This window comes from Cydia splendana, chromosome 16 (genome assembly GCF_910591565.1).
Source record: "Cydia splendana chromosome 16, ilCydSple1.2, whole genome shotgun sequence".
Classification (NCBI taxonomy): domain Eukaryota; kingdom Metazoa; phylum Arthropoda; class Insecta; order Lepidoptera; family Tortricidae; genus Cydia; species Cydia splendana.
In genome coordinates, this window is record NC_085975.1 from 5,564,699 (window position 1) to 5,590,509 (window position 25,811).

Here is a 25,811-nt window from a genome sequence, read left to right on the forward strand (position 1 = left end):
TACCTGGCATAATCAACTACCGTTTGATACATTTTTAAGCTTCGTAACAGTAAATTATGCTGAGAAAAGTTAACATGTGTACCGTGACTGATAACTAATACACCCCGAATTTGGTATAAAATAGTCTGATAACGTCACTTACGACCCCCTAATAAACAAGATTCACTAAATTATCAAAAATTTCATGGGCATGGACATTCATAGTGTTTTTGACCAATTTTAAAGAACATTAACTTCTTTCGTATTTAATTTATTTATAATCATATCTATAGCAATCGCTAATTCAGGTTAAAGAGACTAACATTTTGAGTACTTTTCCAATACACATCAAAAACATACCTCGATAAACAACAAAAATATATTATCAACATTTTAAAAAATGCAGTTTTTCGCGTCTGCTGAAAAGTAGCATTTTGTCCTTTACGCCAATTGAACCAAAAGGTATCGTAATAATATATATTACTAAAATTAATAAAATCAGTCTTTATATTGTGTATCAACTAGGTACATATTATAGTTGCACAATGCACATGCAAGTGCAAATATTTTCATTGCATTCAATTCATGCTATGTTGTGGGGGGCGTGGCTAACGATAATCGCAAGCCAAAACTTTTTCTCATGATTATACCAACCCGGTGGAGCCCGTAATATCACCAAAATAATTAAAACAATTATATTCTGCTCCTCAAACGAGCATATTTTTTTTTCAATAACTTTTAAAATGTATGAAGTCTTGTATTCAATGTAATTGACGTTGCTTGCCACGCTTTATACATCACAAAATTAGCAATAAATGGCGTCTTAAAATAATCTTAAAAAGTGGACTAAATATCGTATAAATGTTATTTTTAAAAGTCGCTGATGTGACATTCTCGTTCAAAAGGTAGGGACCACTTTGTCGTTTACCATAAAGACGAAATTTTATTGTATCTTTATATAATATAATAAATAATAATAAAAATGTATTTATTTCCACCTCACAAAGGATACATTTAACAATATTAAACTATTGACAGAGTAAAGGACAACTTAGATTTATATCCTTTGTGAGAGACTGGAGTCTGAACTAGGCGTAAACCTGTATTACAGATCTCCAGGCCCTCACCCCGGAAGACGAAGGGTAAGATTTACTTTATACAAATAACCTGTCAGAGAGTCCTTATGGCAAGGATAAAGTGGTACCTTTTGATTGCGAACGTCACGAATGTTGGTCAGTATGAGGAGCCTACATTTTATTTTTAAATATACTTACAACATACCTACTCCCACACTATGAAAAGACTTAATGTAATTATGCCTCCGAATGAAATAAATACACTGTAATGGGTCCTCTTACACGATGGGCCAACGCCGGCCACTCCAAGGGACGCATTTATGCGTTAGAGGGAGCAAGTGATATTGCTATCTCATTGAGTGGCCGGCGTTGGCCCATCGTGTAGAGGAGCCATAATGTTCATGTAACAAGCACCCTACCCGCGTAGGTAGCCTTCCCCGCGTACGCCGTTCATGCAAAGTTTTATTTTGCCAAATAGTAAAAAACCGTTGTTGAAAATGACCCAAATTATGAATGTTGTCTCGATGTGGCATTATAATAATGTAGACGTAAACTTAATAACATGAATTTTTTTTTGTGGCAGATACATGATGTTTATAAGAAAAAAAAATATTAAAAATAAAAGCGATGGATGAATTTGACACACATTTGTTTGAATAACATATTATAATATCCTGTGAAGTACAACACTTCACTTACCGACTATAATTTTATTTTAGGCATTTTAGGTTCACTATTAGGTATTTATTAAATGTCATTATACCCGTGGATGAAAATGACACAAAATGCGTGTGTACGTCGGAAGCCACTTTGCTTTTACAGGGAAACAAAGAATTTCATCTAGAATATTTTTTTTACCGAATGCTGTTTAAAAAAAGAAATACCTAAATTTCTACCTAAGCAAGTACCTAGGATGACACAAATTATTATTATTAGGTTTAGTGTGTGGTCTGGAAACTATATGTAAAAAATAAGCAACATTAATAATCTTATAACTTCAAAAGTTATTGCTACCGGACTACTACAGCGCACGGCCTCTACGCTCGCTTCTTTGCATATTATTCTATACAACTCGTGACGGTTCAAAATTTTCGCAGTTAAAAGGGTTAAAAATTTCAATATACTTGTCTAAGAATAAAAACAACGTGTTATAAATGTCAATAATTTAATAAAATTGCATTATAATCATATAATTATTAATAACCGACATTATATTACTAAGTTAATAACCGACATTAATAGACACTGGTTATTAAAACACAAATCACAGTTAGTAATTATTTCTTTCTGAAAATGCTACTAAATCTCCGACTGCGAGGCGTTACCTGAAAAAGGAAATACTCAATGTAGCTTTGGTTTATTTTATGCAGTTACATACTTTAAAACAATATTGCCATACGCTGGAAATAAATACACCTAATGGCATAATGCCAAGATAATATTTTTTATTTAGGCCACGAAATTGGCGACCTAAGTGTGCCTGAACTGCAGGGGGCAGCACATTAGAGGAGTTTTATTCTGGCAAGCCAATTTTGTCAATATACTCTAAATCATAATTAGATTCCAAAAAAAGTAAGACAATGTTGTCACTGCAATAATTTGTTTGTAAAATAGTAAATTCCTTTTTATATCTCCTACGATAAAAAAAAAGTACTTTTGTTTACTTATTTTTACATAAATACAAGACGCGCTAGTAAAAAGTGGCAACATAGTCTTACTTTTTTTTGGAATCTAATTATGAATTAGAGTTTCGAAAAGGGCCCGAATTTCAAAATTCAAGGGGGTACTTACCACATCAGTATCGTGTCTGTTGGAGCGGAACAGCGACCGGATCCGCGACGGCGTGCTCGTCTTGCGGCCCGGGTCCGCCTCCACTCGCAGGGACTCGCGGAGCTCGCAATCCTGACAATAGGATAGGTATTTTAATAGAAAGTTAAGCATAGGCAAGGTACAGTTAAGCAAAGCACATCACACGCGAGCTGATTTTTTAGGGTTCCGTACCCAAAGGGTAAAAACGGTACCCTATTACTAAGACTCAACTGTCCGTCTCTCTGTCTGTCTGTCACCAGGCTGTATCTCTAGAACCGTGATAGCGAGACAGTTGACATTTTCACAGATGATGTATTTCTGTTGCCGCTATAACAACAAATGCTAAAAACAAAACAAAATAAATATTTATGTGGAGCTCCCATACAACAAACGTGATTTTTTTTTGCCGTTTTTTTGCTTAATGGTACGGAACCCTTCGTGCGCGAGTCCGAGTCGCACTTGACCGGTTTTTTCATAAATTCAGAGCCTGAATCTCTACGGTCACTAAATAAATTCAGATATTCCGGGACCAATATAACATATGTGAACAGGCATACCCGCGACATAGACGCGCCGCCACTGGTAGCTTCCATATAAAAACTATAGAATTGTGTGATTATATAGAAAACTAGCGTTACATAAGTGAAACTAATAATGAAAGACTGTTTTACGACTAACATTAATTTGAGTAAGCGTTGGTACCAGGTATCAGGTCCTCAGGTAAAATGGCAAGCAATTATCGGTTGCTGCGGCGGCTGAGGCGCATGTCGAGTTCGATCTCGTACTGGCGGTGGTCCGCGCGCTCCAAGAAGTCTTGGCGGTCCAGGTAACTATAACATACGTGAACAGGCATACCGTGGCGGAGAGGCGGCCGGCCTGCTTGCTCGGCGTGGGCGGTCCGGGCTTCTTGTAGGCGGTGATGCCTACTTCCTTCCTTTGCTGTCGGCCCATCGAGAAGCTTGTACTGGCACACTGAAAAGAAAATTAAGAAATAAAAAATGTTAATGCCGGTTATAATTGGTTGCGGAACTAGATTTAACAGTAAATGTAGGTTTTTAAGCCCCGACGCAAAAAGAGGATCTTCTTCAGTCGGTCCCTCATGACTGAAGATCGTGACATCATATCCTTCTGTTGAAGACCAGGTTCCGTCATAGGGTTCTGTTCACCGCCAAGCGCATGGCCTCGTTCAAAGAGGGATGTTATATGTTTAACGCCAATGTCTGTTTGTCTGTCTGTGGCATCGTAGCTCTGCAACGGATGGGTCGATTTCGATGCGGTTTTTTTACGTGAAACCTTAAACAACCCAACTATAGTCGAAAAACTCCCAACTATGGTCCAAAATGCAGTCGAATATCTTTGTTCAGCTTTCACTATTCGTGACTAATGTCGTAGTTCTAAAATTCTAAAGTATAGCTGGTCAAGCAGATCTTGTCAGTAGAAAACGGCGCGAAATTCAAATTTTCTGAGACGATATCCCTTCGCGCCTACTTTTTTCAAATTTGCCGCCTTTTTCTACTGACAAGATCTGCTTGACCAACTTTAAAAGTAAACGTTCTTTATTCGCATAAGGTATGGTCTATGGCCAAATATTTTAGATAAAAGATAAAAAAAAAGAACCTCGGTATTCACACTTAAGAGGCCGTGTACGATTTTAGAGCAGAAATGTGAAATTGATGGATTTGGTCGTTGAAATTGTACACCTTTTGTTACGTAATATCTAAATAGCAAGTATTGGTTTCTATTAGCACGTCTTCTCATCTTGGCTTTTAATAATGAGGTCGCGAGCGTGTGTCATGACGAGAAGGGGCAGTTTTTAAAAATTCATCAAAAAATTATGGTAGTAAATTATACTAAATGATGTATAAGAACAGTTTCAGGAAATGTTGTCGATTGTTTAAGTATCAAAATTACGTTGAAATTAAGTCGAGTTTCAAAGAAATTGTCACTTGTTTTGAAGTAATTTCTGGAGAAAATTGATTTCGTCTAACTTTCATTTACACTACTTCAAAGTCATAATATCAAAAATGTAGTCTGATAAAGTACAAGTACAGGATATGTGTAATACAAAATTACCATTTTTAGCAGTCCAAACTTTACGAAATTTACAAATAAGAGCTTTAAAATCTGTGTTTTACGGGCGTTTACCTAAACGTCCATCAGAAAAAAAATCATTACTAATTTAGTGAGTCTGTTTTCAAAAAAATGATGAAAAGTACAAGATAAGAAGACGTGCTAATAGAAATCAGTACTTGTTATTTTTATTAGGTAGCAAAAAGTGTAGAATTTCTTCGTCACAATCTATCAGTTTTACATTTTTGCGACTAAAATCGTACACGGCCTCTTAATTACGTTTTGAACTTGTGGACCATAGTTGCAGTACTGGACTATAGTTGGGTGGTTTTGCGGAAGCGAGTTTTCTTGCGGTGGTTCTTAATGTGTATTTTGTCTCACATTTTGCTTAATGAGAGAGTGAGACGCAACGCATTGGACCAATATATTGGACAGATGGAATACCACCCTTAGCTATGTTTCATACCTTAATATCCTCCTCGTCCAAGGTGGGCGCGAACTGCATCTCGGCCGGGTAGGAGCTCTTGAGATGCGGCGGCACGAGCGAGTTGCGACGCTTCAGCTCCGACACGCGCTGGCCGGGCGCGAGCGAGGCGCGGGGCGTCGCCGCGAGCTCCTTGAGGAAGCGGTTGTCGAACACCTCGCCTTCTTCGTCCGACATGTGCAGACCGCGCCCCTCTGTAAGATAAGGGTTTTAACACTTTAGTTCCATCCTAAAAAGCCAGAGGCCCTCAAAACATTTTCCATTATTTGACGACCGGTCTGGCCTAGTGGGTAGTGACCCTGATTGACATTGACACACAGATTGACTAAGTCCCACAGTAAGCTCAAGAAGGCTTGTGTTGTGGGTACTCAGACAACGATATATATAATATATAAATACTTAAATACATAGAAAACAACCGTGACTCAGGAACAAATATCTGTCATCACACAAATAAATGCCCTTACTGGGATTCGAACCCCGGACCATCGGCTTCACAGGCAGGGTCACTACCCACTAGGCCAGATCAGTCGTCATCTATATAAGTAATATAAGTATGTATATCGTCGCCTAGCAGCCATAGTAAAAGCTTTGCTTAGTTTGGGGCTGGGTTGATCTGTTTAAGATGTCCCCTAATATTTATTTATTGTAGGAAAGCGAGCGATGAATATTGTCACACTGATTTCGTGTTTGTAAATTTTCATTGATACTTCTGAAGTTTTAGAATTGTTTTGAACGCATAGTTTATGAAATAAATGATATTTTGTTCATAAGTTCCAAGAAACTCATTGCTTCCGAGCCAGGATTCAAACCTACGAACTTCACAACAATTCACGATGCTGAGCGATATCCTAAATAACCTCATAAACTCTTAAGTAGCTGGTAAATCAGCTAGAGTGATCATGGAGACCGTTTAGTAAATAAGAAGCTTAATAAAAAACTACATAAAATCATCATCTAGTAACAGTTCCAATGTATCTGTGTTATGTATCATACCTGCTTTCTTATTGTGAACTGGGAGAGATCGCAGCGAATGCGTATCTGATGGCCGTCCAAACATTTCTTGTCCATGCCCGTGACTATGTAATCCGGACTGCAAAGTAACATAAAAACTTATCAAACTATGCAAAAATACCGTTATTGCTGTACTAATTTATTTAATGGGACTTTTTCGTAGTTGCCACGAAACCAATGGATCAAAATTCAAGTTTGCCAATACATTTTCGGACAGACTGTAGATAACTGTAATTACCGAATGCACATGCTGCAAAGACATAAGCGATCCCGACTGCTTCTTCCTCAACCAATCAGCTTCCTCTTGCTTCACCAAAAACTTCTCTCCCACACTCCACAACTCCGTCGTCAGCGCCCGAATATGCTCCTCATACGCTTTACTCGACTCTGCCATCTTCTCTTTACATTTCACTAATTCTCTCTCAAGTATAGCTATCTCGTCTGCCTGCTTCTGCTTCAGTCTACCCATCTCTTCGTGGAACAGCTCTTTCTGAAAATTAAAAACACTTTATCGCATGTAAGATTTAGAGTGACAAGCATGCAAGCACATGCATCAAAAAAAAATATTACCTTGTTTCCACGCTTCAAGCAACTACACTACGACACAGGAAATAAAACAAAACATTCAACAAATAATTTATTAATAAAACAAGCAAAAACAAACAAGCCAAACTTCACGATTCCGTATGTAGAATATGTAGATAGAACCACCACGCTACCTGATAGCCTAATATGATTAACACAACGGGGGCGATACTGACCATTTTAGCCTTCATTCTGTTGAGTTTGTCCTCGTATTCGGCGCGGACTTCCATAATAGTGACCTCTTGGGCGCTCCTTGCACCCTCTCCTTTCTGCGCTCTGCCAATTTCTGCTAGAAGCTTTTGGAAGGAGTTTTCTAATTCACTTAACTGCACTTCCACGGACGCATTCTGATAGTTATTCGTGGAGAGCGAGGCCTGTTCTAAGTCGCTGGTGAATGCTTGCTTTATTTTCTCCGCGGACAGCATTCTGCTGACGCTACGGTCCACCCAGCGCTCCAAATTCATTGCACACTCTGAAAGATCCTGCATCACTGCGGCGTATCCGCGTTCTAATTTACACATAGTAGCTTCTGTTATCCTTCCATCTAAACTCAATATGTCCCGCCTTACTGTCCGCTGCAAAGACACGATCTTAGATAATTTCTGATTATAAACTTCTTTCACTGTAGTAAACGTTCTAAAACTAACGGACATCTCCGTTAAGAACTTCTTCATGTTGATTATTTCGGATTCGTTTATTCTATTAACTTCTGACAGCCGGTCTCGGTCCTTTTGCAGCGCCATTTGCTTCTCTGAACACCTCTTCAGATGCCTATCAGTAGTTTCTAGGAAGTTTTCTAAATCCTCCATTGTTACGGAGCCGATGCTTCGCCGAAGTTCGTCGCCGTTGGAATTCTGGTTGCCGAAATTGGTCAACTCCTTTAATACTGCGCTTGACTTAATTTCTGCAATCCTCTTGAGTATCATGGCTTGGTATTTGGCTGATAGCTTGATGATTTGACTGGCGCGGTTTTCCGTAGCGCTCATTTTCGCAACTTGGCGCTTGAGCTCAGATATCTCTTCATTCTTCTGATGAACTATTTTCTTCAGCTGCGAGGACAGTTCTTGACAAGTGTCCTTACTAACCTCTAACTCTTTAGTGACATCAATAAGCTTGAGCCCGGACTCGGCCATCATGGACTTGATGTAAGAGATTTCTATCTGCATGGAGGTTATTTTTCGGTTCTTGTCCTGAATAATCTTTTCTAAGTCCGATATAGTTTTGAGACTTTCCATGGAAGAGTGAGCAAGATCAGATGTTGTGGTATCTACCTGATGCATGCCTTGGATTTCCTTTTCCCAGCTGCTATGTCTAGTTCCGGTTATTTTTTCTTGTGATGCTGCGGTCACTGAAACAGGTTATTAAATATCAGTTTAGTCAACTATACTTTAGTTTTTAAATTTTTCTGTGATTACAATTGTGGTGTTAATTTGCAGCAAACAAGGCAAGTAATGATTCTGAGTATAGGTTAGAATGGTTGGTTGGTTATGACAATTTATTAATACTTATATTTCCTTAAAATAACAAAGTCGTAGCAAATTGTAATTAAAGAAAGCAACAGACTATTTCGTTTACATCTAAAATTTATCTAAATTTAATTTGATAATTTGTACTTTAACCACAAACAGTGTTAACTTACACATCTCCTTTTGAGCTGCCTTAAGCGCTTCAAGCTCTTTCAAAAGCATTGTCTTCTCTTGTTCAAGCATTTCAACCTTCAGAGCATCACCCTTCATTTGTTCCTTCAGTTCAATCTCTTGTTTCTCCAAAGCTTGTATTTTTTCTTCGTGTTCCTTTTTGAAGCCTGAAATCAAATCATATAAAGTTTAATGTCACAAAGGATAGATGGATGGATCAACTATTTCTTGTTTTTATTCTGTCGCATTAGCCAGCAGACTATAGCAGCAGACTTATAGTAGCAGTTTATTAAATTAAATTATGAACCTTGATGGATTAGGGCTTATAAGTACCACAAAATGCTTATATAATAATAATTTCAGCCTATATACGTCCCACTGCTGGGCACAGCCCTCCTCTCATGCGCGAGAGGGCTTGGGCTCTCCCCACGCTAGCTCAATGCGGATTGCGGACTTCACATACACCTTTGAATTTTTTAGCAGATTTATGCAGGTTTCCTCACGATGTTTTCCTTCACTGAAAAGCTAGTGGTAAATATCAAATGATATTTCGTACATAAGTTCCGAAAAACTAATTTGTACGAGCCAGGATTTGAACCCACGAGCCAGGATTTGAACCCACGACCTCCGGATCGAAAGATGGACGTCATATCCACTCGGCCACCGCTTGTGAATTTAAATGCTTGGTAATTTAAATGCCACAATAAACCAGTTTTAAGTTTTACAGAGACTTATGAGAACATAACCACGACGAGTGACAAGAAAAAATGCAATAGTAAATATTACATGTTCAGAACTGATTTTAAAAAACGAAAATGCTAACTTACATGCATATGTTTGTGTCCCTATAAGTTCCTCTATCTTCTTGGTCATTTCCTCCTTTTCTTCTTGAAGCTTCTCAACCTTAATTTTATTTTCCTGCAATTTTTCGTCCAATTCCGTCTTTTCCTTCACCCACAATAGTGCGTTTTCTTCGCGATCTATAATTTCCTCACTTTTAACGGTCTTGAGTGTTTCCATCTCCTTTAACAACATTTCTTTTTCCTCTTGCAGTTTTTCTATATTCAGAACACTATCCTCTATTTGCTCCTTCATATCGTTTATCAGTTTATTCAGTATAAGCATATTTTCTTCATAAACCTTTGCTTCTTCACTTTGTGCAGTTTTAACTACATCCATATCTTTCAACAGAGCCGCTTTTTCATCTTCAAGTTTCTCGATCTTAACATTGTTCCCTTGTATTTGGATTTTCAATTCATTAGTTTGTTTCTCCAATGCCAACATGTTATCTTTGTGTTCCTTCGCCTCATTTGCGGGTAGGGTCTTCAATGCTTCCATTTCCTTTAGTAACATCGCTTTCTCATCTTCAAGTTGCTCAACCTTTACATTTAATGCTTGTATTTCTTCATCTAATTCCATCTTCTGTTTCTCCCAGGTCAGCTTATTTTCTTCATAATTCTTTGCGTCTTCACTTCGAACTGTTTTAAGATCTTCTAACTCCTTTGATAATAATGCCTTTTCTTCTTCAAGTTTGTTAATATTAAGCGCATTTTCTTCTCGAGACTTTGTCTCTTCTGTTCGTGATGTCTGAAGATCTTCTATTTGCTTCAACAACATAGCTTTTTCAACTTCCAGATCGTTGAGTTTTACAACATTGGATTGGATTATCTCGTTTAAGCCCATCTTCTCGTTTTCCCATGTAACGGTCTTCCCTTCATGATGTCTTATCTCTTCCATTTGACCCACCTTCATAACTTCAACCTCATTTATTAATGACGTTTTCTCATCTTCTAGTTTCCCGATAGTAAGTCTGTTGGCCTGAATTTGTGCTTTCAATTCATTAGTCTGTTTTTCTAACACGATCATTTTTTCTTCACGATTCTTAGATTCACTCATGTGTACTTCTTTAAGCTCTTCAATCTCAGTCAATAATTTATTTTTTTCGTCTTCAACGTTTTCCACGTTTAGAACTTTAGCTTGCACCTGTTTTTCTAATTCAATTTTCTGTTTTTCCCACATAATTGTCTTTTCTTCATGATTCTTCAACTCTTCAATTTGCACTTCTTTAAGCTTTTCAATTTCGTTCAATAATTTAGTCTTTTCATCTTCAATCTTTTCCGCTTTGAGAACATTGACCTGCACTTGTTCATCTAATTCAATCTTTTGTTTTTCCCACATAATTAATTTTTCTTCGTGTTCCTTTGTTGCCTCGATTTGAGCAGCTATAAGTGCGTCTACCTCGTTTAATAACAATATTTTCTCATCTTCAAGTTTCTTTACCTCTACAATATTCATCTGAATTTTGTTCTCCATTTCTATCTTCTCTTTCTCCAACATTATTATTTTTTCTTCAAGACCTTTCGCCTCGCCAGTTTGAATCTCCTTCATAACTTCAATTTCCTTTACCAGCATAGACTTCTCTTCTTCAAGTTTTTCTACCTTTTTAGTTACGGAATGTATCTGTTCTTTCATATTATTTTTCTGTTCCTCCCATTCTTGTATCTTTTCTTCATAATCTTTCACCAGAACTGAAAACACATTTATTATTTGTAGAAGAATATATAAGGCAGTTAAATAATACAATAACACTAAACAAACCGAACAATTAATTATACAAATGATTCAAAGTCTGAACTCTGATACTAAAACAACCAAAATTATATGTATCCATGGTAAGTAACAAAAGGTAAACAAATCAACGTACTCTTTGCTGTATTGAGCTCCTCGGTTAAAGATAGCTTCGATGATTTTAGCTCAGAAAGTTCATCCTGCAGTTGTATTTTGTACTCGATTTCATTTTGCAATCGCATTTGCAAGGATTTTATGGATGCATTACGCTCGTCAATTTTATGATTGAGTTTTTCTTGCTCTTTCTGATAAACGTCGTTGAGAAATTCAATTTCTTTCTGTTTCTCTTTTATTATACCATCACGATGTCTACATTTTTCTTCCAAATTTGAGATAGAAGTGCTTAAATTTTCTTTTTCCTTGTTTAATTTATCTGTTAATACTTCTTTTTCCAGGATTTGTTTTTTTAACTCTTGAATCTCATGCAACTTTTGCTGAAGATCAGTTTCTATTGATTTTTTTTGTTCATTCAGTGAGGACAGTTGATGATTGCATGTATTGGATAGTTCATCCCTCAATTCCTTTTCTCGTCTTAAATCTGACTGTATCACTTCGATCAATTCACTCTTCTGAATAATATTGTTTTGTAATTCTACTAACTCGTTATTTCGGTTTAAGACTTTTTCATTTAGTTTCATTATGCGATTGTCGAAATCTTCTTTTAACTTTAACTGTGCATATTTTTCAGCTTCCAGCTCTATCTTGAGATTCTTAATGATATTTTCTGACTTGTCTCGCTCAGCTGAAAATTGCTGATACTGGGTCTGTATTTCTTGCACTTTTTCTTGTAACGTTAGTCTTGAATTTTCTTCTAAATCGTTAATAGCTTGTGATTTTTCTACGGCCTTATTATTTAACCTGTCGATCTCCTGATTCAGTGACTGAACCTCTTTGCCGTTGTCTTCAATAATCTTTTGACATCTTTCTTCAAGACTTGATACACAAGCAGTTAAGTGTTTTACTTCTTGGTCCAGTTTCTCAATAAAGGTATGCTTTTCTTGCAATTGTATTTGAAATTGTTCTTTTAAACTTAACTGGGCTTCTTTTTCAGCCTCGAGTTCTTTATTAAGGTTTTTAATTACGAATTGTGATTGATCAGTTTGTTCTACAAGTTTCAGTTGCAGTGTACATTTTTCTTGTTCTTTTTCCTCAAGAGCTAATTTTGAACTCTTTTCTTTGACTTTTATTGCTTGTGATAATTCATCTATTTTATTATTTAAAATGACGATGTCTTGATCACAAGCTTTTTTACTGTTACTTGCTTCCAAAATCTCGATTTCAAGAATTTTGTTCTTAATTTCAATTTTTTTTATTTCTTCTTCAAATTGTTGTTGAACAGATTGCATTTCTTGTTCCTTTGAATGAAGCGTATGTATTGATCTTTCCTCTAGATTCTTTATTGTTTGTGTCAATTCAAGTATCTTAATGTTTAGTTCAACTATATCTTGTTCACATTGAGTTTTAAAGTAATTTTGTTCTTTTATCTCCTCTCGAAAATCTGAAACCAAGTCTTTAGTTTTCTTAATTTCAGTTGCATATTGTTCCTGCAACAACTGAATTTCTTGTTCTTTTTTCTCTATCACAACTTTTGAACGTTCCTCAATGTTCTTCATTGTTTGTGACACCTCAACTAATTTATTGTTTAGTTCTACGATTTCTTGATCGCTGCGGACTTTTAAGCTCTTTTGCTCTCTTAGCTCTTCTTGAAGTTCAAGATATTTTTTCGTCTCATCTGAATATTGCTGTTGTAGTTCCAGAATAACTTGTTCCTTTGTTTCTAATGTTAGCTGAGAATTTTCTTCTACATTTTTTAATTGTTCTGACATATTGACTATTTCACGGTTAAATTCAACGATATCTTGCTCGTAGCGTGTTTTTAAGTTATTATGTTCTTTCAACTCTACCTGCAGTTTCGTAACCAAGTTACTAGATTTCTCTGCCTCCTCTAAATATTGCTGCTGAAGTGTATGAATTGCTTGTTCCTTTCCTTCTAGTAGGTGCTTCGAGTTTTCTTCTACCGTGTTTATTGTCTGTTTCATTGCAATTATTTCATTGTTCAACGCTACAATTTCTTGCTCATGTTGTGTTTTTAAGTTATTTTCCTCCTTTAACTGTTCTTGGAGTTCTTTGATCATGTTACTCGATTTCTGCGTCTCATCTGATAATTTCTGCTGTATTGTTTGGATTTCTTCTTTCTTTTCTTTTAGTACATGTTTTGAGTTTTCTTCCATGACCTTTATTTTCTGTGACATTTTATAAATTTTACTATTCAATTCTACGATATCTTCCTCGCAGCGAGTTTTTAAGTATATTTGTTCTTTTAACTCTTCTTGGAGTTTGTTAATCAAATTACTGGATTTCTGCGTCTCGTCTGACAGTTGCTGCTTTAGTGTGTGTATAACTTGTTCTTTTTCTTCTAGTCGATGTTTTGACTTTTCTTCTGTATCCTTTAAATTCTGCGAAATTTCAACTATTATATTGTTTAGTACAACAATATCTTGTTCAAATTGTGTTTTTAAACATTTTTGTTCTTCCATCTCTGCTTGAAGATTTGTAATTCTATTACAAGTTATCTCGGTTTCTTCTGTGAATGTCTGTTTCAGAGCTCTTATTTCTTGTTCTTTTTCTGCCAATGTACGTTTTGAAATATTCTCTACATCGTTCAATGTCTGTAAGATATCAACTATCCTAGTGTTTAATTGCAAGATTTCTTCATCACATTGCTTCTTCAGTTTATTTTGTCCTTCAATCTTTTTCTGAAGGGTTTTGATCTCTTTGTCTAATTTTTCAGTTTCATTTACAAATTGCTCTTGCACGAATTGTAATTCTTGAATTTTCTGTTCTAGTTCTTGTTTACAATTTTCTTCTAAGTATTTTATTTGTTGTGACATATCTAATATCTTTTTGTTTAATTGGTCAATTTCTCCTTCGCTTTTACTCTTTAAATTAAGTTTTTCCTCGATCTCTTCATCGACGCGTAGTTTTAGATGTTTAATATTAGTGTCTTTTTCAGTTAAAACAGCCTCAAGAGCCAATTTTTCAGATTCAAAGTTCTGATTGGCCTTGGCGAGTTGTTCCTGTAAAAAAGAGTGTAATGATCAGCCTCAAGGAAGTACATAATTCAAATAAAGTCATCATTTTTTAGGGTTCCGTACCTCAAAAGGAAAAAACGGAACCCTTATAGGATCACTCGTGCGTCTGTCTGTCTGTCTGTCTGTCTGTCTGTCTGTCTGTCTGTCTGTCTGTCTGTCTGTCTGTCTGTCCGTCTGTCACAGCCGATTTTCTCCGGAACTACTGGACCAATCAAGTTGAAATTTGGTACACATATGTAAGTTTGTGACCCAAATACGGACATGTAACGTAAACAAATGAATTTTAAACATGGGGGCCACTTTTGGGGGGTAAATGAAAAAATGAAAAAAATTAATTTTTCAAACTATATCATGTTACATATCAAATGAAAGAGCTTATTGTAAGGATCTCAAATATATTTTTTTTATAATTTTCGAATAAACAGTTTAGAAGTTATTCAAGAAAATAGGCAAAAAATGACCATTCCCCCCCCTTATCTCCGAAACTACTAAGTCTTATTTTTTTTAAAAAATACATAAAATAGGTCTATACCTATAGATGACAGGAAAACCTATTAGAAATGTACAGTCAAGCGTGAGTCGGACTTAATTACAGTTTTTGATCCGACCCCTACGGATTTTTTAAAGAGATTTCACTCACGTTTCACATAAGAAATACATTGTTAACAGTGCCGGATTACTTAGAGTAGTAGTTTTCTTAGAGTAATTGGTGATAATTTTCTGATAAGATAATCATTTTAAATATTTAACGGTCTTACCTACTTACGAGTAATTGTAAGGTCAAATTAAAAATAATGTTTAAAAAAATATGTTAAATTGAGAGCTAGCTCAAAGTTTTTTGTACTCGTCGACTTTAATGGTTGAATTAATAAAGACTTTGTAACCAATAAGCAAAACAAGCACGTGCTTACGGCACCACGTTCAGGGGGGGGCACCAAAATGCCAGGTTGAAAAAGGTGAACAAATTTTAAAATTAGGGACAGACACATCGTTTTTACCACACGATTTTTTTAGCTGTCCAAAAGCTAATTTGCAAAAATAATGGCGCGTAATTCTTTGGGAAACAATCGGTAGCAGTAGAAGAGTCGTGATTACATGCATAGATTCGATTTCAACCCACTCTTTTGCGGTTCGGCGTTAGGTCTTATGCGAGGCCTTCTGCCTTACGGCAAAGTTGATCTTCTGCCTTAATTACACTTGCGCGTGGATCCAAATCCAAGCTTTCCTCTTTCGCAGCTGGGCCTACTGCCTTTCTCACACTTCGCCAATTCAATTCCAAGCTCTCTGCTTTCTTGCATATTTTATGCATGAAAACAACCTCGCTGAGACCCTTAAATATCGAGCCCTATGCGAAGCTAGGCTGATAGAAAACTGTCCCATCCCTTCTCTGTATGAAATCCTGGATTCGCGCCTGGTTGGGACTATAACTAAAATTGCGTTTTTATATCGAAAAATGTTCGCGCTCGCTTCGCTCGCGTTTTCAATAACTTTATAAGGTATGATAAAGGTAACATTCGGGTGGCGACTGCAGCAACATTACTCTGTTGCAACGTTACTGCTGCAGTACTGTCAACTTCCGTGATAAAATGATGTGACTGATTTCCATACTAAAAGTAAAAATGTACAACTGTCTATCATATTGCGTTTTTGTATCGAAAAATTTCCGCGCTCGCTTCGCTCGCGTTTCTATTACTTTCTAAGCTATGATAAAGGTGACATTCGGGTGGCGACTGCAACAGCATTAGGTACTCTGTTGCAACATTACTGCTGCGGCACTGTCAATTTTCGTGATAAAATGATGTGACTGACTTCCATTCTCAGCTGTAATGCGGCAATGAACTTCTCTCAATTTACCAAAAAATCAATGTAATCTTGATGACCCTAGGGAGAGGGGGCACCTAGAAATGCTTAGGGCATCAAAATATCTTAATCCGGCACTGATTGTTAAAAATTGTGTAATATACGGAACCCTTGGAACGCGAGTCCGACTCGCACTTGGCCGGTTTTTTTTTAATTCGAAATATACCTGCAAACTCTGAATGTGATGCTTCAAAACTTCAATCTTCGCCCTTTCTTCCCCTAGCTGCACCTCAATTACATTTGCACAAATTTCATTACACACAGCTGAAATAAATATAAATAAAAGATTAAGGTTTTTTTTAATGTTAAAAGTTTGATGGTATATATGTGACATTTAAAATTTTATTTATGCAATGTTCCATAGAGTAATAGCAACCAAGTCAAATCTTATTATGTTTATGTCACAAGAAGGCTGGTAATGAGGTTATACATGTAATTAATAAAGATCAACTCACATAAATTACTGAACGACTGTATACTAGTGTCAGGGTCGTCACACTCCAGCATACTAGAGTCCAATCCATTATTTCTATTATGCTGCCTCAGCTCGGAGACCAGGTCTCTGAGAGTCGCTACGGTGCGACGTTCGGCGTCCAGCTGGTCGGCCAGGTGGCCGGCCCTGTCGGCTTCTTGCTGGCTGAGAGACAGCCATTTGTCCCGTTCTTGCTTTAAGTCAGTAACCTGGAAAGGAGATAGATGTGGACTTTTTTGGAGCAATTTATTGGAAAAGCATCTGAGGATTTAAGCCGCGTTTCCACCATAGGTAGCGCGGGATGCGTTTGTTAAGAACCAATAGAATCACTACATCCACTTCTCTGGTAGTAATGCAGCCATATATATATACTGGTGGTAAGTTGACACTTTATTTATATGGTAGAATTGTCACAATACATTTGGTCGTAATGGTAAATTATTTGGACGCGATTTACTTCTGCAAAATCATTATATATCTTCAATCTAACTCTAATTAGACGTGGTTTAGCGCAATGGAACCGTCTTCAAAATTTGGCATAAAAATAAATTACATATTTTTGACTTTGCGTTTATCCCAAATTATGTCCAATTAGAGCATCATATTCGACTATAGGTACGGGCGCCCAGCACCGAAAGTGTTAACTTAAGTTCAAACCTTCTGTTTATAAGTGTCTCGTTCTTGCTGAACATCCTCCAACTGGCTTAGGGTGTCTTCCAACCGCGTCTCCAAGTCCTGTAGCTGCCGCTGCAGCCGCGCTATGAACTCATCCGCTCGGGCTTCCCTGTGAGACTCTCGCTTCTCGCCGCAGCATAGCGATATCTTCGCTTTGAGGTTCACGATGTCGAGCTTGTATTGCTCTTTTACTTTTGCTGAAATTAGGAAAAGTTAACAATTTGTTAATTTTTAAAGCAGTTTTGACAACGTAAAGTTGTAAACTCCAGCAATATTGCAAAGAAAATACACAATAGCTCTGATTTTATAAGATAACGCACACCCATCAATCCCATCATGTTGCTTGAGTTTCAAATTGTTACATAGATCGCAGAAGTCCACGGGCACAGTGGTAACAATGGTTTGATGCTACCAGAATCCACAATCAAGGCTTGTTATTAACTATACTATATGCTATGTTACTTGCTAGGTCCCAAGTGATTAAAATAATTTGTATGGCACTGAAGACAAACACTTACTTCAGCTTCTTCAACTTCTCTTGTAAGTAGGTAGTTGCGGTCGAAACGCTCAGCGTCTAGCTAGTCTAGTAACGTCACGCTTTCCGCTTTCGTGAAAAGATTTTCCTAAATTTCGTTATCTGCCTCTATATCACTCTTGCAAATTCGAACGATAGAGACAAGAAATTTCGATTTTCGTCTATCGCGGTATGGCCTCTGGAGTTGTTGCATCTCGACGTGCACCAAGTGGAGCACTCTACATTACCTGACACTGTTTGAATACTTACTCAGTTTCTCCAACTTCAAGTTAGTCCTAGATAGTTCCTCTTGCAAGTAGTTGCGGTCGAAACGCTCAGCGTCCAACGCGGCCTGCAGTCTTCGTACTTCGCCGTGCAGCGAACGGAGTGCGGGCGGCGTCTCTGCCACCGTGGCTGACGCATCTGGTCCGCACGCCTCTGAAAACAATTAATACTTGTGTTTAATGCATGTTAATATTTGATGTCAATCGCGAAATGAAAGCGACTTGCAAATGTAGCTAAAAGTGAATTGATCGCTTATTTAACAACTACAGTTTACAGTAGAACTCGTTTAAGAAAATTCTAAAGGAACGCCAAAAAGGCGCCTCAAGTTAAGCATTAAGAGAGACAGTGTATTAACCATGAAAAAATTGATGAAAACAAGTTGCAGGGACCAGTGTAAAATGGTGTTTTATGCGGGAAATCATATAAAACGTGAACGTATTTAGATAAAAAGGATCCTTACTTCTACAGCGTTACAAAACTTACATAAATTAAATTTTGAGTTTGGAAAGCTTCGCGAATATCGCAATTTGTTAATTGACTTTCTCCATTTCGATTCCTCTTTGAAGGATAGGGATGGATATACATTAATGTAGATTTTCAATATTTGTGTTTCTAAGTGTAGATCCTATTGGAGCTAATCCTATCTGCAATTTTTATATACGTTTCAAACCGCGGGATATTCAAAATCTTCCACGTTTCTTATACTTATTTGCCCCTTTCCCGCCAAACATAACAATAAGGCATAAAGGTGCGGGTTTGACCCCGCCGACTCGGAAACCAGTTTTCTAAAAATAACCCCACCTTTTTCAAACTCCTGCACGGATGACATCATTGGTTCACGTAATAAATGGATATTATTTACGAGGACATTATTTAAATTTAACGGAATGTAACCGATCCTACGATAATACACGTAGAAGGCATGGATTAGGCTTCGCCTGAACAGTACCATAGCCAATGGACGCATGCAACTGAATGCAACTGACCCGAAGGAGTGCCACTTGCGCGACCCTTTAAAATTCTGTAGTCTTTTTTTTAAGGCTGGTGGCCTAGTGGTAAGAGCGTGCGACTTTCAATCCGGAGGTCGCGGGTTCAAACCCCGGCTCGTACCAATGAGTTTTTCGGAACTTATGTACGAAATATCATTTGATATTTGCCAGTCCTTTTCGGTGAAGGAAAACATCGTGAGGAAACCGGACTAATCCCAATTAGGCCTAGTTTCCCCTCTGGGTTAGAAGGTCAGATAGCAGTCGCTTTCGTAAAAACTAGTGCCTACGTCAAATCATGGGATTAGTTGTCAAGCGGACCCCAGGCTTCTATGAGCCGTGGCAAAATGCCGGGATAACGCGAGGAAGAAGTCTTTTTTTTTAACCCTATATCGTAAGTCTCTTCTAGACAACTTCGGCAGGGCGCATTCCCGGGTTTTCCTATGAAACCACACAGTCCGCGACCTTATAGCTTCTAGGATGTGAAGATGAACGCCCGGTGACGGCGAGCGGTGCGGTGATAAAAAAATGCTCGTGGGCATAATAAAAGAGCAAAATGTACCTACGTAGCATCCTGTTTAGTATCTTACGGTACATTCAAAATGTCAAAACTAAGATTGACCTTTGTAACCCTCAATTAGTCGACTTTTACCACTAAACTAGATAAACACGTTTAGAATCAACCCCTAATACCATCCCGTTAATCATCAACGTATCCTTTCTTTCTTTCTTTCTAAATACGAAAGGGACAAATGCTTACGTCATAGCCCAGATGGCAACAGCCAGACAGCTGGTATGGAAGTAGCACCTGCCGTTTTGGCCACCCTTGTTATTGAACCGGAACATATGGCGATTTTTTTTGGCTTCCGCGGCGGCGCGTGTCGTAGACATGTTTGCGATAATCGATTTTATTGCTAAGGGAGTAAAGATTGAAGTGGGTTGTTTTATGGATTGATTTTTATTTTACTTAAATATGACATAGGTACTGTCTGGGCTTAACTGTTATAATTATAATCGAAAGCCACAAATAAATATTTGACTGATCTTATTTAAATTTGCTATTCAAATTTGGACTTTGGTAAAATTCACTATGGTATATTTTCTTTACTCCAACTGATTTCTTTAATAATCAGTTTGATCACCTGTGATGTGACTTAGGGCTGATTTATCCATGTCAGGTGAATTACATCCAGTTTGTGATGGATTTTTTTTACCTACATTTTATTTTCAACCTTAACACAATCAGAATTAAATTGCTATTTGAAATAATATTTGAAGCCCAATAATCTTATAACATAGAGGCCCTTTCAACACTTTAATGAGATGTAACGGGTACACTGAGCAGATGCTGTCCATGTCATGGGACTCACACAAAGGCAGCACCCGCCAGCGGGGAAGGCCTCTCGAGAGTTGATGAAATAAACATGAACTAGGCTATGGGGTGAAAGTGGTGGACTATAGGATAAAAAATCAGACACCTGCCTAATAAAACTGTATGTAATTTTTTTTCCAGCAGATGGTGACTACTTCACAATAAGTGACATCTTCAATGGGTCAAGGGCTACACCGATACACATGTTTATTATTATGATAAAAAAAAACAATAAAAAGACACTAGTCAATCACAAACTAGAGCGAAAAGACCAACTTGTGGCACACACAAAATAATCTAAGGTGATTTGACAAAAAAATTGGAGTTTACCAAATTTCAGGCCCTTCATATACGGGAAATAGTTTAAATTTAACTTACAAGCATAGTCAAAGTTTATTATAGAAATTGCTGTAGAAAATAGGAATAAACATACCTGTAATAGCTGCCTCAACATCTGCATACAAAATCGGAGAACAATCCATTAAGCACTTGCTAAACTTCATTATGATCTCCTGGTCTCCGGCACTAAGCTTGCTACACATGGCTCTTTTAATTTCAGCATTTTTAGAGTTCACACAGATAAAATATAACAATAGCGAAGCTACTATGTAAATTTCTTCCTCGCATGTGGCCTCCAGTGTTCCATTTTCAAATTTGAAGCCCGGATATTTTTCCACAATAAAATCTTGGATTGTGTTTGCTTCGAACTTGGAAGACTTTGAATCATCTAATCTGACACTTTCGTGTATGTGTGTGAATATGTTGAGTAGATTTTCAGGAGTTATATTTTGCTCTCTTTTTTCGTTTTCATTTGTGTAACAGTTAATCTGAAAATGAAGATTGTAGATTTAAATTTTCATTGTTTTTTTACTATTGTTGTAGCAAAATGAAAAAGGGCTTCAGTGCGTTTAGTTCAAGAGAAAAACGGTTAAATATTTGGAAGCGGATTGTATCGAATATATTCAGACCGTTAAGTATGAAGGATTATGTATGACGAACATATCATAAGCTTGTAAAAATCATATCAATCAGCCTGGAGTTACATCAGAGTCTAAAGAAGAACACATTCGTTTTAAAACCGAATTTTGATTTGACTTACCCAATTTGTGAGAATAATTTTCCATTTTAGAATCATGGTGGACACAATCTTAATTTATATTTTAACATTAATACACTTTAACACTAACTATACATGGAAACCCGTTTCCCTTCTTAATTATTACAAACGATAGAACTAAACAAACAATTTATAACATCCTAACAACAATCCACTCTTTAAAATATTGTTATTCACCGTTGGAATTTGAATTGCTTTGCTATTGTTTTTTAACTGACAGTTAACCACAGATAACTTCTAATGGCTCCTCTACACGAATGGCCAACGCCGGCCAATCCAAGGGACGCAGCCATGCGGTAGACTGAGATAGCAATATCACTTGCTCCCTCTAATGACCGACCAAATGAATGATTGGCCGACGTTGGCGCATCGTGTACAGGAGCCCTAAGTGCTGAAACCATAGACAAATGCAAATGTTTTATTTTTTCAACGCTACATGTCCCGTCTGCTAGTGACTATTTTTAGGGTTCCGTAACACTAAAGGAATAAACGGAACCCTTATAGGATCACTCGTGCTCAAGGCCTGTTCACTTCCTAAGAAAGTTATGTCCCCAAATAATTGCGCATGTATGCGCCTGAAGCTTCTATGTGTGCTTTGGCCTCCTAGAAAAAGTTGCCAGTAATCAAAATAAAAACATTTTTCTACAGCAACATTGCTCCCAACTAAGATTTAAATTTTCACGTTTTTTTACATTATTAATCATAAAACGGGACTTAAAACACTTAAAACTTAACTACACGCGATTAAGTTTGTATAATGAATATTTGCTTCCAACTGTCTTTATCAATATTCATAAAATATATGGAGGGTAGGTACGTCTACCCACCATAATAAAAAAAATATATTTGTCAATGACTCTGTCCAACTGCTGTGGTTAAAGTTCATAACGAAAATTTTATTTATTAAATCTTTAAATAATAAATACAACGTAGCGGTACTACCACTTAAGACTCTGTAAGTCTGTACCTACATGGATTACAGCAATGCACATAGAAAATGTGCTAAATGAGGAGCAACGGCTTTTGAAGATACATATTTGAGTGAAATTCATAGCTTTAGTGGGTTCAGAAGGAACCGCGTCATAACGCATCTGGAAAGCGTATTAATTAACCGTGAAGAAATGTATGGAATACAAGTTGGAAATCTGTGCAAAATGCCGTGTGTAAAGTGTAGTGTATCTGTGTGTGTAAAGTGTAATAGGTAGGCATGCCTAAAGTTATTTGTATTATACTGAAAACTTTGTGAATGCGCTTTATTAATGTCTATTTTTTTATTAAGTTGTCAGGGTTTAATTTTCAGTGTATATTTCTATATGTTAAACATTTTTTTAATAAATAAAATAATACAATGTTATAAACATAAATATGCCTTTTATTTAAGTCACTTGATAATACCACAAACAAGGGGTAATATTTGCATCTTTCATATATTTCGTGATATGAAGATAACAAATATGTTTATCAACAGAATTACTACCTATACCTACCAATACCCGCCAGGCTAAACCGGTTGTCAACTTTAGTTCCATTGGTACACAACGACGCCGCCACTAGTATAAACGTATAAACGGTTGGGGACATTTTTTTGTATGGAGTTACCGTTCTTCTCCTAGTGAGTATTATATTCTTTGCTCGTGCTTCTGTCTGTCCGTCTGTCACAGCCCATTTTCTCCAAAAGTACTGAGCCAATTAAGCTGAAATTTGGTACACATATGTAAATTCGTGACTCAACAACGAACATCTTACGTAAACAAATAAATTTTAAACATGGAGGCCACTTTTGGGGGGTAAAAGAGAAAAAAAAATGTTTTATAAATTATATCGTGTTACATATCAAATAAAAGAGCTCATTTTAAGAATCTCAAATATATTCATTATACGTATTAAAAATTAAAGATATCTTATTGATACGGTTTAATACCCCCTGGCACTGACTAAAATAACCGACTTGGTTTCACATAACATCTCAAAACTTTTTTGTAGTAGAATAATTTTATTGCATTGCGAGACTTGCATCTTTTTACATGTAATGTTTTTGATGGTATTTGCTTTTCTTGATACAACTACCGCCAACATCAAAAAAATCGTTATCTGCCCCTATCACTCTCGCATATTCAGACTGGCAGAGTCCGCAGAGTATAGAATAGACTTTTTTCGATTTTTGATGTTGGAGGTAAGCCCTATGACCTGTATAAACTAATCATGCTAATGATGAAATAATAATACACACACAATAATATGTATTTTCTACTATAGGTATACTGCTGTCTACCAAATGATAATATACTTAATATACAATTTTGAAACAATGAATTGACATTATGAAAAATATATTCAACAAATATTTTACAGTAATTTCTTAGCATGTTCATTGAATTCTGCAAGAAGTTGTTTCATGTCTTCAAATCCGGATATCTCTTGGGCTTGTTCCAGCGGTAGCCACTTCAGTTGCTGGTGTTCATCTGAGAGAGTCACCTGTTGTTCTGGATTTTTTAACTTGGCCAACCAATACACAACTACTTTAGGTTTTCCCTTTACTTGGTAGTTAAGCGTCTTTGAAATATCCTTATACACCTAAAACAGAAGATTATGTCGAATTGATATTTGAAAGAATGTTGTTAACCTTTTAACCGCCATATAATTTTTCATCAAGCATGCTCGTGTTGCCAGTGGTACTAACTTACACATAGTTTTGTCTTATTTATCAGACCGCGGCGAAATGAACCCGATTTTGTATGTCTTAAATATATATCAGTCTCCGGCGGTTAAAAGGTTATAGAAATTATTAAATAAATAGATACTTTTGAAGGTTTTTGTATTAATTGCTTACTAATAGTTCGTTTTCTGATAAACCTGCTTCTTCTTTTGTCTCCCTTAACGCAGTAATCCAATCAGATTCACCTGGATCAACATGACCTGTAAAAAAAGCACAATTTTGGTGGATACAATAAAAATAGGTAAAAATTTAAGTCTCAGTAAAACAAGTAAGAAATATCAAATTAAATAAAACAACATATCATATTGTAAAGAACTGTAAAGACAAAGACCATGTACATATACATGTACTTAACGTAATTTAATTAAACCTATGCAAAGTGCATTTTAACTTTCATTGTACCTTTTGGAGGAGTCCAGTGGTGTTGTCCATAAGATGTTTGTAATAAAAGGAACTGTACCGCTTGATTTATATTTCTGAAGATAACTAAACCGGCCGCACGAGTCGGTGACATGATTTTAATTCAATTTTACACTTATTAGATTAGATTTATATATTTGCTATTTATTATTGCCATTTGACATTGACACCGGTCTTGGTCGACCAATTATCAACTTCACTGACGTTTATGAAGCATTTTTAAACTTAAGGCCCTTAAGGCCGTAACACACTATCGCACATAGATATAATAATATACAGAGATACCTTCCAAGCGAGCTGTCACTGGGACCAAGTGTACGATTAACAATGTGGCCCACCTTGCTGTAGCCATGTCGATAAAGTCATATCGATAAACTATCGACATTTCTTGCAATTTTAATTTTACTTCAAAGGTTTAACGATACCTAAAATGAACAAAAACGCTTTTATTCTTTATTGTGGTTATCAGATCACAATTTTGTAGTCACGCCCCAGCAGGGAACCAAGGGAAAGTTCAGATATTTAATTAAAATACATAAATACCTACTAAAATAGGTGTTCCGCAATAATTTGATTATTTTATTATATTATAATATATTCATTATCCATTAGCATTTCAATTATGTTTATGTTTAACGAAGATATTGAAGCTTCAATTAATCGTTATTGCGTTCCGCTGTGTAGCGTTTATCGATATATAACATGATTAAAATCGACTTTTCACATCCCTAAAAGAGCACACATATACGTTTATACGCACACATACACAACCTGGGTCTACCTAAAAAGGGGACACCTGGATTTGAAGTCCATCTTGTCAATAGTATGGTTGTCCTTTTTTGACAAACGGCATTTTTAAAAGAGCAAGGAGAGAGAAATGATACTAGTTGCTGCGCTGTCAAAGAGAACAGACAGCGTTGGGGCCTTGCTATCGCACCGCACCAAGGTCATTGTGCGACGCACCGATAAGTAAGAACGAGAAAGAGATATAGCTTTCTCGCTCTTAGTTTACCACTATTA

The 25,811-nt window shown here is 36.6% G+C and overlaps 2 protein-coding genes across 2 annotated transcripts; both read right to left on the bottom strand.

Moving 5' to 3' along the window:
• Positions 1-2,203: 2,203 nt before the first annotated feature.
• LOC134798065 (golgin subfamily B member 1-like) lies at positions 2,204-21,857 on the bottom strand. Its single transcript, XM_063770394.1, has 16 exons — positions 21,638-21,857; positions 20,972-21,365; positions 18,166-18,333; positions 17,364-17,578; positions 16,690-16,915; positions 16,401-16,498; positions 11,359-14,359; positions 9,482-11,182; positions 8,657-8,821; positions 7,194-8,365; positions 6,671-6,922; positions 6,415-6,511; positions 5,401-5,612; positions 3,720-3,836; positions 2,847-2,957; positions 2,204-2,380 (listed from the first exon to the last, which is right to left on the bottom strand). The coding sequence occupies exons 1-16, from the start codon at positions 21,671-21,673 to the stop codon at positions 2,333-2,335; spliced, it is 8,013 nt and encodes a 2,670-aa protein (XP_063626464.1). The 5' UTR covers positions 21,674-21,857; the 3' UTR covers positions 2,204-2,332.
• A 1,415-nt stretch (positions 21,858-23,272) lies between these two features.
• LOC134797864 (bis(5'-nucleosyl)-tetraphosphatase [asymmetrical]) lies at positions 23,273-24,933 on the bottom strand. Its single transcript, XM_063770215.1, has 3 exons — positions 24,774-24,933; positions 24,486-24,571; positions 23,273-24,229 (listed from the first exon to the last, which is right to left on the bottom strand). The coding sequence occupies exons 1-3, from the start codon at positions 24,883-24,885 to the stop codon at positions 24,002-24,004; spliced, it is 426 nt and encodes a 141-aa protein (XP_063626285.1). The 5' UTR covers positions 24,886-24,933; the 3' UTR covers positions 23,273-24,001.
• Positions 24,934-25,811: the final 878 nt, after the last annotated feature.

Bases quoted from the DNA above. Each gene is read 5' to 3' on its own strand.
- LOC134798065 (XM_063770394.1), bottom strand. From the start codon at position 21,673: ATGATTCTAAAATGGAAAATTATTCTCACAAATTGG. The intron at 16,916-17,363 runs GTTTGAACTTAA...TCTCCTTTCCAG, and splicing joins GAGACACTTATAAACAGAAG to GTTACTGACTTAAAGCAAGA. The intron at 5,613-6,414 runs GTATGATACATA...CTTATCTTACAG, and splicing joins AGTTCACAATAAGAAAGCAG to AGGGGCGCGGTCTGCACATG.
- LOC134797864 (XM_063770215.1), bottom strand. From the start codon at position 24,885: ATGTCACCGACTCGTGCGGCCGGTTTAGTTATCTTCAGAAATATAAAT. The intron at 24,572-24,773 runs GTACAATGAAAG...CTTTTTTTACAG, and splicing joins CCACTGGACTCCTCCAAAAG to GTCATGTTGATCCAGGTGAA. The intron at 24,230-24,485 runs GTAAGCAATTAA...CTTCTGTTTTAG, and splicing joins TATCAGAAAACGAACTATTA to GTGTATAAGGATATTTCAAA.